At 37.8% G+C, this 23621-nt stretch overlaps 1 protein-coding gene across 3 annotated transcripts in view; it reads left to right on the top strand.

Moving 5' to 3' along the window:
- Nucleotides 1-21510, top strand: part of sema5bb (sema domain, seven thrombospondin repeats (type 1 and type 1-like), transmembrane domain (TM) and short cytoplasmic domain, (semaphorin) 5Bb) — a 58732-nt gene extending 37222 nt beyond the window's left edge. For all 3 annotated transcript variants that reach the window (XM_082189910.1, XM_082189911.1, XM_082189912.1), the window contains 17 exons: nt 3461-3523; nt 3624-3936; nt 4721-5006; nt 5749-5884; nt 5989-6196; nt 6729-6936; nt 9672-9789; nt 11972-12156; nt 14531-14674; nt 14971-15118; nt 15238-15466; nt 16173-16391; nt 16860-17030; nt 17766-17912; nt 17993-18031; nt 18120-18328; nt 19182-21510. In XM_082189910.1, coding sequence (XP_082046036.1) covers nt 3461-3523; nt 3624-3936; nt 4721-5006; nt 5749-5884; nt 5989-6196; nt 6729-6936; nt 9672-9789; nt 11972-12156; nt 14531-14674; nt 14971-15118; nt 15238-15466; nt 16173-16391; nt 16860-17030; nt 17766-17912; nt 17993-18031; nt 18120-18328; nt 19182-19343 — 2985 coding nt within the window. In that variant the 3' untranslated portion in view covers nt 19344-21510. The remainder of the gene's footprint in view (nt 1-3460; nt 3524-3623; nt 3937-4720; nt 5007-5748; nt 5885-5988; nt 6197-6728; nt 6937-9671; nt 9790-11971; nt 12157-14530; nt 14675-14970; nt 15119-15237; nt 15467-16172; nt 16392-16859; nt 17031-17765; nt 17913-17992; nt 18032-18119; nt 18329-19181) is intronic.
- The last annotated feature ends 2111 nt before the right edge of the window (nt 21511-23621 follow it).

Raw genomic sequence — 23621 nt, 5'->3', positions numbered from 1 at the left:
CTCAAACTACCACTAAACAGTGAAAGCACTTAAAGTCCCCCTGTAGTCAATAATTGTATTCCTTAAAACTCATCTTTGATCACCAAAAAGACATATTTAAAACTTCATGCATTAGAATATCTTGAATGTAATTCGACACCCTTGCATCATTTAGTATACGCGGTTCTATGAATATGCAAATTAGCCCCGCCTCCACTCACTCACTCCAGCTCAGAGATCCACTCGTTGACGATCACACGTTGATCTGATTGGTTACAAGGTAGTTTGTGACGTCAGAAACACCAGCGATTTCAATCCGTGTCTTTGGTTCACTGCAGTTTTAAGGAGAAAATACTCAGCAATGGTGTCGACTTATGAATTTACACATGGTTTTTCATAAAGCATATTTTAAAACACCACATAGACATATAAACAACATTAAAAACTTGATTTTCACCACAGGGGGACTCAGAATTGCATTTTTACAATATTTGCAAATGGCAATAGGAACAAGATTACGATATTGTCGAACTAAATTGCTTCCATTAGTGTGTCTGTCTCTAAGCGCCCCGTCTACAGTGCTGTTTTACATTTCTAGCTGTCAGTCATGTGTATCGCGTCAGTTATTGCCTGTTTGCTGCTAAATTGTATGTGGAGTTATCAAAATTCTCGCAGTTGTAATGATTCTGAGAATTTTACTTTCAACTTACAATTCTCATTGGACTCTCATTATTGTAATAGAGTAATTTATGTTCTATATTATGGTAAAAATGACTGTAATACAATGATATTTTAAATATAAATCAACATGCATTCAAGGCAGTACTACAAATATACTTTAATCTATACTTTACAATTTAAATAATATACTTTTTTTTCACTTTACATTAATGATATTTAAATTTACCTTTTGTAATTTAGCAAACATTTTTATCCAAATAAATTATGAATTTTTTTTAAAATAAAATATTTTTTTAAAATAAAATTTTTTTTTTTTTTTGAGGATTGGGTTGGGGCTTAATTTTCATGGAAATAATGTAAAAATAGACTTTTCTTATAATTAAATATTCTTAAAAATATATATATTCATATTTCTACCTTACCATTTAAAAGTTTGGGGTGAGATAGATTTTATGTTTTTGAAAGAATGTCTTATGCTCTCCAAGGCTGCATTTTATTGTTCAAAAATACAGTAAATATTGTGAAATTATAATTGAATTTATTGTTAAATGTAATTTATTAATTTTCAGCATCATTACTCCAGTCTTCAGTGTCACATGATCCTTCAGAAATCATTCTAATATGCCAATTTGCTGTTCAAGAAACATTTATGATTAATATCAATGTTGAGAGTATCATGGTCATATTTGATCAATTTAATGCATCCTTGCTGAATAAAAGTATTAATTTCTTTCAACAACAAAAAAAGTCTTACTGACCCCAAACTTTTGACCTGTGGTGTATATTTTAATTTTGGGATGAAGTTTGACCCGGTTCACCCTAATGTGTGAAAGTGTGAGTTTAATAATCTAGATCTGGCTGTGATTATCTTCCCCCGTTAATCTGTGAAGAGCTGTTTTATCTGGGACCTTTCCACTCCTCTCACTCTATTCAGGCTCTGCTGGGATCCTCACAAGGGTCACAACCAATACAAAATTATCGTTATTATTTCAATCTATAGTGTGTGTGTGTGAGAGAGAGAGAGAGAGAGAGACTCTGGTCTACATCATTATTTTTGAGGCAATGACAACACAGATAAACATGACAAAGCAGCCTGTGAAAGGAGAGGGAGGGACAAGGAACAAAAGAGAGGAAGAACGTCTAAAACCAGTGAAACAACACATTCAAGGGTTTTCGTTTCAGATAAGAGAACGAATGCGATTAGGACAGACCGTCCAGTGTTGCCTAATTAAATGTCACACAATTGCTCTTTCACACATCTGCCTCGCCATGGAGTCATAGTGTGTATTTGCAGCGAAACCTTCCACCTTCCATCTCTTTGTCTTCTATTATTGTGTGTTTTGTACTTTCTTGACATTAAGGAAAGAAGCTGAACGAATGGAAGAGCTTCCCACGACTGAATATCTTTCATAGTTTTACTGCATTAAGAGGATGTTCTGTTATTCTGCCTCCTTACATGTAAATCAAAGCCATAGTAACTGGAGATTTGTAGCCAATGGCTGTTCAAAGGTTAAAGGCATGTTCACTTTAACGAGTTTGTTTGTCCGGACGGTTCGTTAAATGAAACTGGCGCAAGTAAACAACTTACAAATTTGTTTGAATCATCAGTAAACGGTCATCCTTGTGTGACCTTTAACAATTTTTGTAATGAAATAAATATTTAAATGCGGTTGTTTATTAATGTGTTTATCATCCCAACATGTCACCAACATCATTGATTCAGTTGAATCATTGAAAGGATTCCAGTTTTCTGATTTGCACAGGAAAGTTTGACTTTTAAATGTCAGGGTATTTCTTGTACCTCCACATGCAAACACTTGCTGTCTTAAGCAGACGCTCATGCTGATGTTGCTCTCTACTGTGTTAATGTGCTGAGTCCAGCTCTGTCTACTCTATAACGTTTCGAGCATTCTGCACTATAAACAGACAAAGTGAATCGTTTCTGTAACATCGCTGCAAAGTGCTAATGTTATAGGTGTGCAGAAACCTTCAGATGCATCCGGAATGTTGAAGTGCTGTTTTATCATTTAAAGCAGGGTTTCCAAACAGGTTTTGTCAGCTAAACCATTACATTTTTGATGTAAAATGTTTACTTTAATTTCTGTAACACTTTTGCATGTTCATGCAAGTGTTATTATAGTTCAAACAAAATAAAACCATAAAAAAGAAATGTTTACTAAATAAAAAGCAACATTTATATTAACTTAATGTAGTGAAATAACTGAAAGTAAAACTGAAATAAAAAGAAAAACTATATAAATATATTTTAAAAAACAATAACAAAAAATATATATACATAAACTTCTCATTACTGTACTTCGAATATATATACTATAATGTATAAATGCTTTACAATTTTTTTCACTTTACAGTAATGATATTTACAACTAGCTTCTGTCATTTTGCAAACATGTTTATCTAAAGAAATTGAGCATTACATTTGTTTTTGAGAATTGAGATGGGGCTAAATTTATGCAAATAGACTTCATTTCTTATAATGATTTAATTTCATATTTCTACACTATGGTCACATGACAGGCAGGTAAACAAATAAAATATTTCATCTTTTGATTTATTTTGATTTGTTTTTGTTTTAAAATGACTATTTCATTTGACTTTTAATTTTCATTATTATTTTATTATTAGCTTTTCTTCAACTCACGAACCCCCTTTAATTCCCGCGAGAACCCCAGTTTGGGAAGCCCTGAGTTAAGGGATGTGTGAGTATTTAGCGCAGGACTGGATGCATGTCTCGACAGCTTATCTTCTTCCAGTAATGCTAATTGTCTGTTGATTGCAGGCCACAGAATGGGCCGTAGACGAGACCACCAGGAGGTCCTGCCAGAGCAAAGGAAAGACAGAGGTGAGAAGGGAGAGGATGAAAGATCTGTGAATGAATGAATGTATGTTATAGAGTGTATGTGTGAAATGAAATCTTTTTTCTTTTCCTCTGCTCCTCTCAGGATGAGTGTCAGAACTATGTTCGTGTCCTCCTGTTGAACGGCAGCCGTTTGTTTACCTGTGGCACTAATGCTTTCATGCCCATCTGTACGACTCGCCCTATTACTGACACGGCGAGCGTTCTGGAGTCCATCAGTGGGGTGGCGCGCTGTCCCTATGACCCTCGACACAACTCTACGGCTATGATAACTGAGAGTGGAGAAGTCTATGCGGCCACTGTGACTGATTTCTCCAGCCGTGACCCTATTATTTACCGCAGTCTGGGGAACATGCCACCCCTGCGGACCGCCCAGTACAACTCCAAATGGCTCAGTGGTACAGTGGGACGACACACACACTTATCAGAGAATCTGACAAAACCTGTCAAGAACACGTCCATTCCAAAATCAAAATTCCTGTATAAGAAATGATATTCTGCTAAAAGAAAATGAAGCTTTTCTGTATTGTGAAATTATTTTCATGATGATTAAGCTCATTCTGACCTACAGTATATTCTCATCACTGCAAAAATAATCATTCATAAATTGTGTATTCTTGGAAGTATTTGTTGTCACCTTCATATTTATATTAGAAATAGCTTATTGTATTTATTGTAGCAACAAAATACTCTATTAGAGAATTCACCAATGAAAAAAAAATGAAAAAGATTAAACAAATTTAAAAGCTAAACATCTGGTTACATTATGTTTATGATTTAAAAATGCCTTTTTTAAAGAATTTATAAAAAAAAAAAAATAATTAGCTTATTGTATTTACTGTTATGCATCATAAAATACTGTATTAGAAAATTCACCAATAAAAAATGAAAGTTAAACATCTAGATACATTGTTTTTTACGAATGTTGTATTAAATATTGTATTTTACTGTAATAAAAAAAATCTGTATTACAGTGATAATAATCACAATTGAGAAAGTAAAATTTAAAGTCAATCATCTTAATAGTGTTAAATATTCTTCAATTTCTTTGAGCAAAATACTTATTTCTTCTGATTTTGGGGTGAAATGCGACTTGGACACGGTTTTGTGAGTCACACATCTATTTATGGCTAGTTGTGATAGTAATATATTCTATCATCTTCCTTTCCTTTCTCTCCACAGAGCCTCACTTTGTCTCTGCGTATGAGGTGGGCCGCTTCACATACCTCTTTCTTCGAGAGAACGCAGTAGAACAGGATTGTGGGAAGACTGTCTACTCTCGTGTGGCCCGCGTGTGTCAGAATGACATCGGTGGTCGTTTCCTGCTGGAGGACACATGGACCACCTTCATGAAGGCTCGACTGAACTGTTCCCGCTCTGGAGATGTTCCCTTCTACTACCATGAGCTGCAGAGCACCTTCTACCTCCCTGAGCAAGACCTCATCTACGGAGTCTTCACCACCAATGTGTGAGTGGATTCTTCATCGCTTACTGAGAATGCAATGCATAGGAGACCAACAGTCACACAGCAGGAACTTCTGTAGTCCAGCACAAGTTTTGTGACGAAACATTATTACTTCTTATACGTTATCAGTAGAACATTCTAGAAAATGTAGTGTCCCTCCAATATAATGATTTTATATATATATAGAGAGAGGAGAGAGAGAGAGAGAGAGAGTTAGTAAGAAATTACTACTTTCATTCAGCAAGGACACATTAAATTGATTAAATTGAAAAGTGTCATTATACATATATTTATAATGTTACAAAAGATTTCTATTTCAAATAAATACTGTTCTTTTGAACTTTCTATTCAGCAAAGAATCCTGAATTAATATATATCATGGATATAAATACAAAAATATTAACCAGCACAAATGTTTTCAAAATTGATCATAATCAGAAGTGTTTCTTGAGCAGCAAATCAGCATATTAGAAATAATTTCTGAAGGATCATGTGACATTGAAGACTGGAGTAATGATGCTTTGATCACAGGAATAAATTATTTGATATTTTAATATTTCACAATATTGCTGTTTTTACTGTATTTTAGATCACATAAAAGTCTTGGTGAGCATAAGAGACTTCTTTAAAAAAATTAATTAAAAAAAAGTCTTACTGACCCCAAACTTTTGCATGGTCCTGTTTTTCTATTAAAGATTTTTAATGTAGAATTTGCTTCACTTCCCTCTCTCGTTTCTCCTCACAGGAACAGCATTGCTGCGTCAGCAGTGTGTGCGTTTAACCTCAGTGCCATCACACAGGCGTTTAACGGACCCTTCCGTTATCAGGAGAACCCTCGGACCAGCTGGCTTTCCACTCCCAATCCCATCCCAAATTTTCAGGTGAAGGAAATGAAATGCTGTAGCATTTAAAAAAATTTTTATTGAAGCCTTCTGGCACCAAATACAGTACTCAATTATAATTTCTCTCTCTTTCTCTCTGCCAGTGTGGGACAGTGAATGATTCGGGTCCAGGCGGTAATCTAACGGAGCGCAGTCTTCAAGACGCCCAGCGGCTCTTCCTCATGAGTGAGGTGGTTCAGCCCATCTCCACAGATCCTCTGGTCATGCAGGACAACATCCGTTACTCCAGGCTGGCTGTGGACATTGTTCAGGGGAGGGACACGCTTTACCACGTCATGTACATCGGCACAGGTAAAGGAGGCAAAGAAATCTGACATGCATGTCCTGCAAAGAATTCAAAGCATGTCCTCCATTGTGTTCTCCAATCTCTGCTGGAAATCCAGCATATATCAGTATGATTTCCATGTTGGTCCAGGCTGGGTTATGATGGATAGAGCTGGTGTAGTGCTGGTCTAACTGGTCTTCTCATGCTGGGAACCAGCATCCCATCCCAGCAAGCAATTTTGCTTTTAAAAGACATCTAATAGCAGTCCAAACACAGCCCAGACGTCTAAAATTAATAGATGTCTAAACCATATCCCAAGAATAGACTAGAAACGACTAGTTTTTCACTTATTTTCAGTGACAAATTTTCACTGACAGCCCAAACTTTGTCTTGTTTGAGACGTCTGGGCTTTGTTTGGACGGCTATTAGACGTCTTTTAAACGCAAAATTGCTTGCTGGGATGCAAAACCTTATGCTGGTGACTGGATTTTTTCAGCAGGGATGTTTAGAAGAACTTGCGCTTCTAATTGTAGCTGTTTTCTTTAATTGACCAATCAGAGCACGGCACCATCATTAAGGCCTTGTCCACCAGTAATAAGAGTCTGCGTGGATGTTACTTGGAGGAGATGAACATTCTTCCAGAAAACATGCAGGAGCCAATCCTAAACCTACAGATTCTGCACAACGATAGGTCGCTTTTCGTGGGACTTCCCAGCAGAGTGCTGAAGATCCCTCTGGAGAGATGCTCCAGCTACAAAACTGAGCAGTGAGTTACACACATACACACACAAGGACTGCAACCCCACTTTTTGACAACAGACTCATGAGGTCAGAGCATCCTAACCTTGAACATGATTGAGCTGTTACTTTGCTTAAGCCACTGTACTCATTTGTCGTCATTTTGACCTGGTCACACATGACATCTAAACGAACACATGCTGTTAAATTACGGCAAAGGATGATTACAGAAAATGTCCTTCCGAGCTTCTAATGCCCTTGGAGTCAGACAGGAAGTGAAGCTCGAGGAGGTGAAGTGAATGACAGTACTTATGAGTAATCAGAGATATTATTATCTCATACATTTTCCACCACTGGCCGAGAGGCAGATGAATGATGAACTAGGTCATTTAAAAAAAAAGAAATCGCTGTATCGTGTTCTCCGTCAGTGCTATGAATAGAACACCTATAAATTGTCGAACATCATTAAAAATATATAATGCATGCATCACTCCTCACAGGAAATGACTGCTTTTACATTACAGATCTAATTAGATATCAGATCCATAAAGTACTGTCCTCCTTCTGGACTCCACATGGATGAATTGGGCTTCTGAGCTGGATTTGTAAGGCCTTTGTGTGAATTTGTACCCTAAAACATGTTAAATTATGTTTTAAAATCAAGCAAAACATTGTTTCCGATTTGTTAAACGCCTTGAAGCTCTGATGTAGCCTGTCATTGTATTTAAAATACAATGTTTTGCTTGATTTTAGAACTTAATTTAACATGTTTTAGGGTACAAATTCACACAAAGGCCTTACAAATCCAGCTCAGAAGCCCAATTCATCCATGTGGAGTCCAGAAGGAGGACAGTACTTTATGGATCTGATATCTAATTAGATCTGTAATGTAAAAGCAGTCATTTCCTGTGAGGAGTGATGCATGCATTATATATTTTTAAGGATGTTCGATGTAAGCTTTCCTGTAGCTCAAACAGTAGAGCGTTGGCGCTTGCAACGCCAAGGTCATGGGTTTGATTCCCAGGGAAAGCAAGAACTGATAAGAATGTAAATGTGTACCTTGAAATGCAATGTAAGTCGCTTTGGATAAAAGTGTCTGCCAAATGCATAAATGTAAAATGTAAAATACACCATGTTACGTCAGTTTTTCGCCTTCATCCAGCATGTCACGTCAGAAGAAGTTTTGCACGTGATCTGTCAGTTTAGCGGTGTGTGTGTGTGTGTGTGCTTATGAATTGAGGGTGGTTGTTATTACTTAAGAGGTGGAAGTGTGTCATTATGTGAGGACTGTGATGCCTTGGACTCTCTCCCTAAATTCCTGCGGCAGATGTTGTTGCACAACACTCAGAGTTACTCAAGACAGAAACATTTGATATTAGGTGCTGTTACTGGACATGATGAAACTGTGTTTGTGAAGCCGCTCAGTGTTTAACATGCTGATGCGATTACAGATTCTTCACCACACACACACGTACACACAGGTGGCAAAAGGTCAGATCTCACAAGGTTGTTGCAAATAACTCTATTTAATACCAATGTTCATCTATGGAGTCTGATTGAGCTGCAAGTGTTTAGTCATTATAATTTTATTTAACCTTTAATGTATGTAAATTTATTCTCAGAATGGCTTTTAGCATCTCCAGCATGATTTGCAGTTTTCTCTTGTTGCCGGTGTGAAATAAACGGATGTTCAGTTTGTTAGTGAACTCTGAGACATATTGTTATGTTTGATTTTGGGGTAAAATATGATTTTTTTTAATGTTTTTAAAAGTCACCATGGCTGCATTCATTAGATTAAAAATGCATTAAAAACTGTAATATTGTGAGATATTATTAGAATTTAGAAGAACTGTTTTCTATTTTAGTTAATATTAAAATGCATTTTATTCCAGTGATGTACAGCTGAATTTTCATTATCATTACTCCAGTCTTCAGTGTCACATGATCCTTCAGAAATCATTCTAATAAGCTGATTTGATACTCAAGAAACATTTCTGAAAACTATCAATTCTGAAAACAGTGAAACGGTGATAAAGTTCAAAGGAACAATTTATTTGAAAAATAATTTCAAAAATAATCTTACTGACCTCAAACTTTTGCAAGATAGTGTAAATATGCTGGTATTTTACTGGTAACATACGTTGTTTGATTTTTTTAATACTTAATGTCCTTCTTAAGAATGACACATCTTTAAAATAATGAAACATGCTTCTGAATTAATAACACTGCTAAAGGACACAAGGAGAAAAGGAGAAGTCTGTTAGCTCTAATAAATCACCAGAGGTGCTGTCAGATATTCTTTATCTCCCAGAGCAGGATTTGATGCTTGTGTTTTCTCTATAGTTACTGTAACAGTCAGATCATATCATGTCTTTGATCAGATGCTTAGATTACATTTACACTTGATCAATCTCTGACTTGGATTTCGACATAATAAATGTGTAGATATTAGACACAATTTGCAAAACATTCATTATTGATTCAGTGTTCATTATCTGAGAGTCATCCAGTATTAGTGAGAAGTGCAGAATTAGTTTGAATAATTAATTAGTATAATGTATTTTATTTGTTTTTTGGAAATGTATGCTTGAATTGCACTGAGATTTATTCCCTCATTATAAAGCTGTGCCTTATCCTGTAGAATTAAATCTCTCTTTTCTCTCTTGTTAAGTTCTCACGACACACTCTTCATGGCTTTATGGTGGTAGTTATTATTATGGATGTTGTCATTGATTTGTGACTGTCATGTGTGTGTTTCCGCAGGGATTGTCTGGGCGCCAGGGATCCGTACTGCGGATGGGACCGGAAAGAGAAGCGCTGTACGACGATCGAGGACAGTTCCAACATGAGCCAGTGGAGTCAAGACATCACAAAGTGCCCTGTAAGACCAATATCTCATCACACAGAACAGGAAAAATCTGCTTTTAATTGGTGGAATTGGTGCTGTTTTATAAAGTTAGCGCACCAGCCGGTATTCACGCACTTGAACGGCGTTGCGACGTCTGCTTTCTGTTATTGTTTTTCTGCTGAGCCCCACACCCCACACTTTGAGAACCACTGGAGTACATGTGTGATTGAGTCTCCTGGGCCTGTATGACAGAAACATCCTAAATTAGAATCATATCCGATTCCAATCTGTCTAGGAACCATGAAACTTTTTCAAATCTTAAGTCAAGAATTAAGATTGGAAGTTTTTGTAAAACAGCCCGTTGCCCTCTGTTCTGTTCTATTCTGTATTTTGTTCCATTCTATATTAACCAAAAATTTTCTCTTCTATACTATTATTTTCTGTTCAGTTATATAATATTTAATTCTGTTCTATTCTGTTCTATTCTTTTCTATTCTTTTCTTTTCTGCTGTATTATGTTCTATTTTTGGTCTGTTCTATACTATTCTATTCTGTATTCTGTTCTATTTGATGCTCTTTTATTATTTTCTGTTTTGTTCTATTCTATTCCATTCTGTTCTAATCTATTCTTTTGTATTATGTTTCAGTTCTATTCTGTTCTAATCTATTCTATTCTGTCCTTTTCTATTCTGTATTCTGTTCTATTCTATACTCTTATTTTCTGTTCTGTTCTATTATATTCAATTATGTTAAAAAAAAAATTCTGTTCTGGTGAATAATGTTCTATTCTAGTCTGTTCTATACTATTATATTCTGTATTCTGTTCTATTTTATACTCTTTTATTCTCTTTTATATTTCATATCGTTTTGTTCTATTCCATTCTGTCCTATACTACTCGGTTCTATTCTATTCTATTTCGGTTCTATTATGATTTATTCTATTCTGTCCTGTTCTATTCTGCATTCTGTTCTATTCTATAATCTTATTTTCTGTTCTGTTCTATTATATTATATTCAATTATGTTCTATTCTGTTTGATTATTTTCTGTTCTGCTGTATTATGTTCTATTCTGGTCTGTTCTATACTATTCTATTCTGTATTCTGTTCTATTTTATACTTTTTTATTATTTTCTGTTTGTTCTATTCTATTATGTTTCGGTTATATTCTGTTCTAATATGATCTATTCTATACTGTTCTATTCTATTCTATATTCTGTTCTGTTCTATACTCTTATTATTTTCTGTTTTGTTCTATACCATTCTATTCTATTCTATTATGTTTCTATTCTAATCTAATATGATCTATTCCATTCTGCACTGTTCTATTCTGTATTCTGTTCTATTCCACACTCTTATTAATTTATGTTCTGTTCTATTCTATTCTATTCTAATTCTATTCTACTCTACTCTACTCTATTCTATTCTATTCTACAAATATTACATTTCCAGCTCAGAGATTCTGAAGACCAGATTCATAACAACGTTCTTTGAGTACACCAACAATCTCTTATGAATTTTTGCGCTGGTCACGAAGAATCAAGTTTGTGCTGAAGAGCCTGAAGGTTAACCCAGCTGATCCAGACTCTGACAGTGTCAATTACACGCTGGTGTTCTGCACAACGGCTGGCCAATGTCACTCCTGTTCCCTCTCGACACTTCATTAGGTCCATAATTAGACATCACAAATTTCCTATTATCTTTGATGGTTGGTGTCCTCAGAGGAGCAATAATAAACAAACCTCATTTTCTACCACACTGGAAGCTTTGGCTTCGTCCCAAGTTGTATACTTGTACTTTGCACTAAAAGTACTTTCTATCATGCTAATAGGCAATACCCACTGTTTCCATAGTTACAACTTAAATGACTTTGATAGTTAGTAAGTGTTTTCCCAAACTTTTGCAAACTTTTTGTTGGCTGCAGTGCAGAAATCATTCCTAGAGTCCCGCCAGGCTTGATCATTGATGTTACTGTAAAAATAAGGATATGAAAAATGGTTACAAAGCCTAGTCGTGGTGTAAATCAACACTAACGCCATTGAACTAAACTAAATATTAATGGAAGCTTCTGATCAGGAATAACATGGAACAGATACAATTGCAGACATGTTTACGTTTTAAACATAACATTTCAGAAAACGTGTAATACAAAACAGTTGTCCTAATGTACTGTGATTAATCAACTATGGAAGTTATGGTTTGCGTTTAACTTCACAGGAGCGGAACCTTACCCAAGATGGTGGATTTGACCACTGGTCCCCATGGCAGGCTTGTAACCATGACGACGGAGGGGAAGGCACCAGCACGTGTCAGTGTCGCACTAGATCCTGTGATAACCCTCGACCCCAGTGTGGAGGGATGAAGTGTTTCGGGGCCAACATAGAGGTGGCCAACTGCTCCAGGTACACTTACTGTACTCACCCATATCTTTTCCTTCCTGACTCATGTGAAATATCAACCCACCCAGCCTTTATGTAATCATCAGACGATCTCTTCTCAGTGAACCTTAACCCACTGATATAACAATAGTTTGTGATCTAGTAAGAAGAAGACACTGCACTTCTTCAATACATTGCAGGTTCGTCAAAGCGAAAAACAGAATGTAGCTTTTGGTCACGCTACGCCGCTACTTGCTGGAAAAAGTAGTTAGCTACTGGAAAAGCTACACTGTTTTAAAAGCAATTGAGCAACTTGTACTTGGCTACTCCCCAACACTGAGTCATATGGATATGGTGATGCATCTATGTGATTTTTCAAGTTTGATAGCATCCCCTTATTCACTGTCATTCCACAGAAAAGAAAGTCATAGGGGGTTGGTAAGCGTATGAGTCAGTCATGTAAATGATGGCAGATTTTATTTTATTTTTTTGGATGAACTAGCCTTTTAAAGTCTGGGACTTCTCATATTGAAGTGGCAGGTGTAAACAGTGTGGCCAGAGTGATGTATGAGAGCCAGAGCGATCAGCCTGAAGTCTTCAATCACAGACAATCAAAGTGTCAAAAGCTTTTATTCCCTCTGATTCAGCTCTTCCGTGAGAGAAAGGAACCACCCAACGCTAACAGCTGCAGAGCCTGAGACCTCGAGTCCATCAATCCCGAGCACTGATACAGACATGCTGCGTGTAACGTGCGGATTTATTCATTAACTACGAGATGCTGACGCCACAGTTCTGGCGGAGCAGCTCCTTCTTTGCGTGTCCCATTATCCTGCCGTCACTGAATCAATGTTCCAATTATTTCTTCACCTAGAGAGCTGGTTTAAACACACACATCACCAGGTCTGGGTGCAAGAAACTAACAGGACGCAATGTTTCAGTGTAACAAACTGTGGCAGGATCTTTCAGCTGGAGCAGATATATGATAAATGATAGTTTGAGTGATGAGCTGCTAATACATCTTTGTCAGAGTGCCACTGTTAATAAAGCTGATGTTACCTAACAGCTCTAAATTTGTGATCACAATCCTTCAAAGTCATTATCGGGCCTTTAGAAGAAGTCACTTGACTCCAGGCAGCAACAGAGGGACTGTCCTTGTTATAAAGGTGGTCATTTAAAGGAAAACTGGGGTTTTCTTGCTCTTTTGAAACGAATGTTTAAATTTTTCAAACTTTGCAACAGTGCAAAGAGCGTGTCCCGACCCTACCCTTCATATCGTGTCAAACCCGTATGACTTCCTTTCACACAGGATGAAAGTCTTGGACCCCTTTTACTTTCATTGTATGGACAAAAACATTTCCATAGATGAAAGTGTCAATGCTATTGTTATTGTTAAAGTCTCCCTGTGGTGGAAATCAGGTTTTTACTGTTGTTTATATGTCTTTGTGGTGTTTTTAATATGGTTTAAGACAAATGTGCAAAATTGTGCAAATTCATTCAAGTATTTTCTCCTTAAAACTGCGGTGAACCAAAGACAGCCTCAAAATCGCTAGTGTTTCTAACATCACAAACTATCTTGTAACCAGTCAGGTCACCGAGTGGATCTCTGAGCTGCTGTGAGTGAGTGGAGGCGGGTATAATTTGCATATTCATAGAACCGCGTATACTAAATGAGGCGAGGGTGTCGAGTTACATTCAAGCTATTTTAAGGCATTGAGATTTTTTTTAAAGGAAAAAACATTTAAATATGTAATTTTGGTGATCAAAGATGAGTTTTAAGGGATACAACTATTGACTACAGGGGGACTTTAAGTAAAACTAAAACTGTTAAAACCGTTTTCGGTTGTTAAAATAAAAGCTGAAATAAAAAATTAATATTAGATGAAAAACTACCATACTTTACCATAATTACTAAAGCTTAAACTTAAAATGAAAGTAAAATATGAATAAATACTGTAGTGGTATATCAATAATACTAAAATAACCCTGGAAAGTATGGACAAAAATAATTTGTGTTCCACATAAGAAGTCACGCAAGCATCGCTCACAATTTCTTCACAAAAAACTAGTTGAAACAACTACAAAAGCAGTTTGATCAGATACCATCACCGTTGTGACATCACAACCCTGCTCACGTTAGCACACAACCGCTCACATTTACATATCAACTCCTATTCAGCATTTAGCAGCTGCCGTGATGAACGATATAACGAAAGGTAATTGTACACAGAGGTTGGCCAATCATAATCGAGGTCATTTACATATAGACATCTTAAATATACACTACCGTTAAAAAGTCTGGGTTCTGTAAGATTTGTAATGTTTTTTAAAGAAGTGTCTTATGCTCGCTTAACCGTGTTTTATTAGATAACTCCTCTAACTCCTGCTTCTGTGTGTTCAGGAATGGAGGCTGGACCCCCTGGTCGTCCTGGGCCGAGTGCAGCACCAGTTGTGGCATTGGATTTGAGGTCCGTCAGCGTTCCTGCAACAACCCAGCACCCCGACACGGAGGACGCGTATGCGTAGGTCAGGCGCGAGAGGAGAGGTGAGCCCAGAAGAGAGATGGACAATAAGGCTGTGTTGTGTGCTTTTGATTTGATTTAATTTGCCACAAGAAAACACTCTTAGGGCTGGTTCACACAGAACACGTTTTTTTGCAGGTCAGTGAAACGGGAAAACTGCAAAAAACTTTTAACTTCAGTGTTAATGGAAAAATGAAAGTCATTGAAAGTCATTTTTTAGTGTATTCCAGCCTTAACTATAGAAGAATCAACTCCATAAGTGTATACGTGTTTGTTTGAGGTGACTAGAAGATGTTCAGTTCATGTTTGTGTGATTCAGATTGTGTAATGAAAAGAATCCATGTCCCGTTCCGGTGTCCTGGGTCTCCTGGAGCGCTTGGTCCAAATGTAGCGTTGCCTGTGGTGGTGGAGTCCAATCCCGTGTTCGAACCTGCGAGAATGGCAACACGTGTCCTGGTTGCCCTCTGGTAGGGTCTTCAACTAGTCATATTAAATCAACAAAAACCCTAATATCAACAAAATATCACAAGAGATTTACTTGAAAGACTGTCATTAGCATCTATCGTGTGTGTGTTACTGCATCCAGGAGTACAAGGCGTGTAATTTGGACGCGTGTGCCGAGGTGAGGCGCACCACGCCGTGGACCCCCTGGTACGCTGTTAATGTGACTCAGATGGGTGCGAGACAGGAACAGAGGGTCAGGTACACCTGTAGGGCTCTCCTCGCTGACCCTCACGACCTTCAGCTCGGCAAACGCAAGATAGAGACTCGCCTCTGTCCTACCACTGACGGAGCTGCTGTCTGTGAGACTGACGGTACATACACACACACACACACACACGCATACATATTACACACACAAACACACACAGACACACACACACACACACAGACACACATACATATTACACACACACACACACACACACACACACACACACACACATACATATGCACACTCCTCCTATAAGCACGATTTGGGAGGAAAATCTATAAAAATTCTGATTTAAAATGTGATTAAAAAAAATCCATGTTTTGCTTGTTTGTAGGGCTACATAATTTGTCCCAAATTCTTATGATTATATATTAATATGACTATAAAATAATTATTAGAATTAATTAACTAAAATTAATTAATTAAAAATATGAAGAAAAAAATACTATTATAATGCTATAGTTATAAAATACAGTAATATTTCACTATAAAATGTATTTAAGAAAAATAATATAATAGTGCTAATAAATAAAATCAGTAAATTAATTTAAAAAAAAATTTTTTGCAGTACAACTGTAAAATTGCAATACTAATATTTACGGCTGTCTTAATTTCTTAATATTCAAACATGAAACCATTAAACTCTTATTTGACGGAAAACTCTTCCGTCGGTCTATAAGGACTTCTCATCACAAGTTTGGGAAGATGGCTGGTGCATGTTGCGTTCCCAAATGCACGTTAAACCGACCCGAAGTGATTTTGATTAGTTGTGCAGCCCTCTTATACGTACACTTTTATGTTTGTAGGTCTAGTCGAGGACTTGTTGAGAATGGGTCGACCCGTTACACGAGTGCAAGGAGCCGCCTGGTCATCATGGGAAACGTGGTCTGCATGTTCCAAAGAGTGTTCCAAAGGCTTTCGCACACGCAAGCGCTCCTGCGCCACTCCTGATGGGAAGAGCACGCCGTTCGCCTGCAGCGGAGCGCCCGTCGAGTATCAGGACTGCAACTCGCAGCCATGCCCAGGTCCGAGATTTTTCAGTTTCCTCTGACATATCTCACTCATGTCCTGTTATTAAAGGGTACACACACACACACACACAGTTTCTCATGTTAATCTTGAGTACCTATAGAGTAGTATTGCATCCTTCATATCTCCGAAGAGTCTTTAGTTTTATCAGATTTGTAAAAGACAGATATGCTCTACTGATTCTCTCCAAAAACAGCCGAATCTTGAAGGAGTGTATTTGGCACAGAAATATCAACATACGTCCAACTCATTTTTTTTTCTTCAACTTTGGCCATGTTTAGCATATGAATCCAGCACTGTAAATAAGTCAGAATGCATGATATAGCATGAGACATCCCCTTTAAGTAAGTGATAATGTGCATCCAGCTGACCAATCAGAATCAAGTATTCCAGAGAGCTGTGTAATAACTGACTTTAAAAAGTCTTGCTGCAAGGAATAGTGTGATACAGGTGTTGTGTTTCAGTGAAGGGGGCGTGGTCATGCTGGTCTTCCTGGTCCCAGTGCTCTTCTTCCTGTGATGGCGGTCACTACCAGCGCTCTCGTTCCTGCTCTAACCCCACGCCTGCTCATTCTGGAGATATCTGCATCGGGCTGCACACGGAGGAAGCTCTCTGTAACACACACGAGTGTGACGGTGAGAAAACAACAGCACTGCTGCTCGCAGCGATTTCTCTTAAAGTCCCCCTGTAGTCAATAATTGTATCCCTTAAAACTCATCTTTGATCACCAAAATTACATATAAAAAAAAAAAAAAATTCTTTAAAATAGCTTGAATATTTCAATTCTTGAACTCTACACCCTTGTCTCATTTAGTTTACGCGGTTCTATGAATATGCAAATCAGCCCCGCCTCCACTCACTCACTCCAGCTCAGAGATCCACTCGTTGACGATCACACGTTGATCTGATTGGTTACAGGGTAGTTTGTGACGTCAGAAACACCAGCGATTTCAAACCGTGTTTTTGAGACTGTCTTTGAGAAAATAGGAGAAAATACTCCGCAATGGTTTGTCTTAAAGTATATTAAAAACCACATATAAATATTAACAACAGTAAAATCTTAATTTTCACATTTCAATTTGAACATTTTACAGCTTCATTAATGTTTCTTTTAGTACTTTTAAGAAATAAATATATGGAAAAAAGAAAATGTTGGCGTTTAATAAAAAAAAGCATTTGAACAAAGAGCTGAGAAAATTGTGTTATTGTTAAAGACTACGTCCGGATCGGATGCAGAACGATGATCAAAACATAGATGCCAAACATTATAAACATGGATTGCCGGAAAATTCCGTCAATGGCAGGGAAAGAGTTAAATACTATGACTGCAGTCATGATAACTACACGTGTGTTCTGTTGATGTTTCTCAGGTGTGTCAGGTGGGTGGGGGGCGTGGTCAGAGTGGGCGGAGTGTAATGAGGAGGGGCAGCAGCTCCGCGGTCGTATATGTGAAATAAACTCCTCTTGCCAAGGAAACTCTACAGATCAGAGAACGTGTCGGCCCAATGAGAGCGCAGGTTAGTTCCTTTCCCTCCTCTCATTAAATCATGCCTGGCATCTCAGACAGTAGAGTTTCACATCGTTTTCTTAATTCTAGTGCTGTCAAAGGGACAGAGGAGGAACTCAAACTGTGGAGGTAATTGCAGCTTCAAAAAAATCAAACAGCATTGAGGTTTTCATGTGGCTATTGACCGTCGGTAAACATTTGTTTTTGTCTCCTGCAGGGTTTTCTCTGTTCCACTTGGTGCTGACCGGCGCATGCTGTTTTCTGGGAGCTGTTTTGCTGTCCGTCCTGGTGTACGTGTACTGTCAGAGACTCCGCAAACCTCCTCAAGAATCCGCAGTTATTCATCCCAGCACTCCCAACCACTTACACTATAAAGAGAACAGCTGTGCGCCCAAGAACGACTTATACACACCCATGGAGTTCAAGGTATCCCATCATGCCACCGGGGTCTCTCTGTATCTCTTGTGCAGTGGTCCTTAACCCGTGGTTTGCAACCACAACACTGATCAGTGCAAATAACAAAAGGTTTTTATAATATAAACATGCATTGTTAATATAGAAAAATAAATAGGCTTAAACCATTTGAGGGAAGTCCTATAATTCAAGGAACCAACATTTTTAATTGTGCATATTGGTCTGTGAAGGTCATGATAATATAAATATATATTATCATGAACTTCACAGACCAATATGCACAATTAAAAATGTTGGTATATACAGTATATATATATATATATATATATATATATATATATATATATATATATATATATATATATATATATACATATACATACATACATACATACATACATACACACACACACACACACACACACACACACACACACACACACACACATTATTTATTTAATAATTTTTATAATAAAAGTTTAAGTAAAAAAAAAACTATTATATTAGTTATATTTTAAAATAGTAAGATTTTTATATACATTATATTATTATTATTATTATTATATTTACTTTTGTTCAATAAATAATTCTGGTCTGGTCTCATGATATATTTGCTGTAAAATCAGTATCTGAAGCAGTTGAGATCCACGACTCTCCCTAATCTGTCTCGGAGGAAATGGCTCTCGTTCCATAAATCCGTCTTATCTTTCATTCTTCATTTTCCGGTTGCATCTCTTCCCTCGGAGCGTTGACATCAGAGGACCGCTGCAGCATGATGCAAAACACGCTGTGGCCTTTGAAATATTGAAGAGACTTGTCCAACATCCGTGAGCTCACTTTTTGTGTTTTCCCTCTGTTCCCGCAGACTCTGAATAAGAACAACCTGCTTCCACCGGATGAAAGCTGCAACTTCTTCCCATCAGCCTTGCCACAGACCAACGTCTACGCCACCACGTATTACCCGTCTCCTCTGGGCAAGTACGACTTCCCTTCCATGGATCCACCCTGCAGCTACATGCACAGCTGATGCACAAAGACACACATCATGCTTTCTTAGGGGTGTGTGACCACGGTTAACACACCCTTATCCGTCCATGCAGACGCATTGGAAAATGCATGGATCCACAGGAAGGTCGAGCGCATAACCTGCATCTCAAAAGATGCAGGAAAACGCAAAGGATTGTTGTTCGGATAAGACGGGCCCATGTAGTTTTCTTGTAGCATTTCCTTTCCTAAATGTCATCTCAAACCGGAAGTCACGGGTTCAGTTGATCACATGCATTGTAATAACTACAGACCGACACTCACAAAGCATGCACACTTCCTAAAACGCAGAGGAGCAAGAGGAATTCTGGCATCTTTGCTTTTCACGTAAAGCTCAAACTGAATGGTGACGCACTGCTCTGTGCGCTGGCGTCTTCAGCTTTTGTGTTGTTTTTCACACTAGAAACAAATGCAACGCAGAACTCGTTTTGATTCGAACGGTTCCTGGCAGCTGTGACGTCTCACAATAAGCCTGAACATCTGTTTCCCTTATCTTTTCCTGGTTTATGTCCTTTCGGCTCCAGAACTCAAGCGGTGGATGTGAGATACATGGACTCAGGATTACTGGTGATGCGACTGGTTAACGTCACGCCGGTCGAGGAGCCGCGTACAGTGCAGACTGTTATCTTCATCGTCCAGTAAAAGACTTGAGCTCATGGATATATGGCCGTCCACACACTCTTATACATATGTTCACCAGTATCGATATGTCTGTCAGGCACTTTTTAAAGGGAAAGTTCGCCCAAATGATGACAGTTCTGCCATCATTTACTCACCCTCATGTCACTCCAAACATTCACGGCTTTTTCCCAAGGCAAGACACTACCGGTGAGGTCGGCGGGATATGAACATAGTCCTGACCCTATCCCTATTCCTAAACTTATCCCTAAAATCAGTGAGAAATGATAGGTGAATAAGAATGGTGTAGAAGCATCTTGTTTGAAAGCCTAAACTTATAAATCTATCCCTCAAATCTGATTGGTTGATTGGAATGTTGTTCCAGTATCAACAAGGATGTTGATCCAGTAAAATGTTCCTGGAAATGTAATAAGATAATATAAATCAGAAAATACTGTAAACAGAAAAAACTCCATATTTTTAGGAATTAACTGCTATATAAAACATGTACATGATATATTGAACAAACCCTTCTGTGAAAACCTTCAGAATATAGATATAGATAAAACAGGAAAGTTTGCTTTGACAAAACAGGTATTTATTATAATTGAAATCTGCACATGCAAATAGATGTGATGATACACACACTTAAATGTGTAAAGATGTTGCTGCTCTTTTCCATACAGTGAAGTATTCCTGTCAAGCTCTCTAATGCACAAAACACCACTATAAAAGTGTCATGAAAGTAGTCCATATGACTTATACACTATATTCTTCTGGATCCATACAATAGATTTGTGTTTACTGACTGAATTTTTTTTAGTATTTGCTAAAAGCTGTCAAATTTCATGCATATGTGTTTGAACATGGAGCATGAAGATTGCATAAAAGAGTGGCTCACACATTCTGCTAATCTTTTTATTCTGTTCCACGGAAGAAAGCTAGTTTTTCAACAACATGAGGATGGGTAAATAATGACAGAGTGTTTAATTGGTTAATTATTCTTTTAAAAAATCAATTGCTACTGGAGCATGGCAGTATGAAATAGTGTTATTGAACCTAAAGGGATGTACGTTTATAAGTATGTATATTTGTAGCTGGCATTATATATTTATACACAAATGATGATTTTTGTTGTTGATGGAATCGGGTGTTTTTCCCTGCTATAACTCCACAGCGATCATGAGTCAATGAAAGAAGTAACTTGTGTATGACAGCTTTTTCTTCTTCTGTCCAGCAGTGAGTGCGTTTAAATGAAAAAATACGTTTTATTAAATATTTAGTTAATTCTTTACTATGAGCCCAGATGAACTTTAATGTTGCGCTGGACACTCGCTGATCCGCTCTCTTTCTTTCGCTGATGTTGCATGGATGCTGCACTCTCTCAGTGCAGAAGGTTCTCTATGCAATAAAAAAAAGAAAATGAATTTACAACACATGATCACTGCCTTTATACACTGTGAACTTTTCTATGTTTTTCTATGTTGTACATTGCAAAAAATAAATAAATAAAAATCCATCTGGGTGTCAAAACACCACAATTGACTTTCTTCTATCTGTCTGTCTATCCGTCCATCATTTCTATCTATCTATCTACACCCATCCATCCATCCATCCATCTATCTATCTCCATCCATCCATCCATCTATCTACACCCATCCATCCATCTATCTATCTCCATCCATCCATCCATCTATCTACACCCATCCATCCATCCATCTATCTACACCCATCCATCCATCCATCCATCCATCTATCTATCTCCATCCATCCATCCATCTATCTACACCCATCCATCCATCTATCTATCTATCTCCATCCATCCATCCATCTATCTACACCCATCCATCCATCTATCTATCTCCATCCATCCATCCATCCATCTATCTATCTCCATCCATCCATCTATCTACACCCATCCATCCATCCATCTATCTATCTCCATCCATCCATCCATCCATCTATCTATCTCCATCCATCCATCCATCTATCTATCTCCATCCATCCATCTATCTATCTCCATCCATCCATCCATCCATCTATCTATCTCCATCCATCCATCCATCTATCTATCTCCATCCATCCATCTATCTCCATCCATCCATCCATCTATCTATCTCCATCCATCCATCTATCTATCTCCATCCATCCATCTATCTATCTCCATCCATCTATCTCCATCCATCTATCTATCTCCATCCATCCATCCATCTATCTATCTCCATCCATCCATCTATCTCCATCCATCCATCCATCCATCTATCTATCTCCATCCATCTATCTCCATCCATCCATCCATCCATCTCCATCTATCTATCTATCTCCATCCATCCATCTATCCATCCATCCATCCATCCATCTATGTATCTATCTATCTCCATCCATCTATCCATCCACACCCACCCATCCATCTATCTATCTATCTATCTCCATCCATCTATCTACACCCACCCATCTATCTATCTATCTATCTATCCATCTATCTACACCCACCCATCTATCTATCTATCTATCTATCCATCTATCTACACCCACCCATTTATCTATCTATCTATCTATCTCCATCCATCTATCTACACCCACCCATCTATCTATCTATCTATCTATCTATCTACACCCACCCATCTATCTATTTATCTACACCCACCCATCCATCCATCCATCCATCTTTCTATCTATCTATATCTATCCATCCATCCATCCATCTTTTCATTTTAACATTATCAGGTTGATATCTGCAGTTGTGTATTGTGTGTGAATGGTAAAGGTGAATAACTCTGGTCATTAGCAGTCGTGTAGAGTTGATTACAGAGCGTCAGTGTTCTCTAGGCCGAGTCTTCAGGCCCTCTGATGAATGATGTCTGCGGTTCTAACAGTGGGTAAGTGATATGGCTTTTTAATGAGCTGTTTGCTGTTTGGAGGTTTTCCTCTCTAATGGGAGGAAACCAAGCATTACCCAGCAGCTGGAGAGAGTTATCAGAGCAGACCTGTTGTGGTCTCCAGATACACCACTAATGAAAGCTGCTCAGAGGATACACTCCTGAACTCACACTCACACATGCAGCAGAGAGGGGAAAGCACAGTCAAATCAAAAGAAATAAGTTTCATTGTTGTGTAAAATAAGCATATTTCACCAAAACGCATTAAGACATTTCACTTCTGAGTATTTGACATGAAAACAAGAAGGAATACCTAACATTTCTTAATATCCGAGAGGTGAATGTTGGATTTTTGGAGCAGTCTGAATGAGCATGTTATGTAGAAATCAGCTGAGAAGGTCCCGGATGTGTTGATTGAACACAGCTGAGAAGTTTTGGAGCCACAGCGTCACCTTGACATGCATGACACAAACACCATACTCACACGAACAAGAAACTTCTCAAGAACATCACGCGGATTCTCAGAAATGCTGATTATATTGCCAAAGTATTTCGATTTCTACAGATGTAATGAACTCGCTCCACACACACATAATGCTGGTGCGAGTAAAGATATCTTTTATAGTTTCTGAAAGTCCCTGAAGGACATGTTCGGTGTGATTTCATCAGCGTCAGAGAGCAGACTGACAAAAACTGAGTAAAACACGTTGCTGTGGGAATGAATAATCTCTGCGCAGAGACTATTGACTATCTGACTCCTCACA

The sequence above is a fragment of the Leuciscus leuciscus genome (assembly GCF_965113295.1).
Source record: "Leuciscus leuciscus genome assembly, chromosome: 14".
NCBI lineage: Eukaryota > Metazoa > Chordata > Actinopteri > Cypriniformes > Leuciscidae > Leuciscus > Leuciscus leuciscus.
Note: the sequence above shows the minus strand (reverse complement) of the source record. Positions and strands in the feature narration are given on the sequence as shown.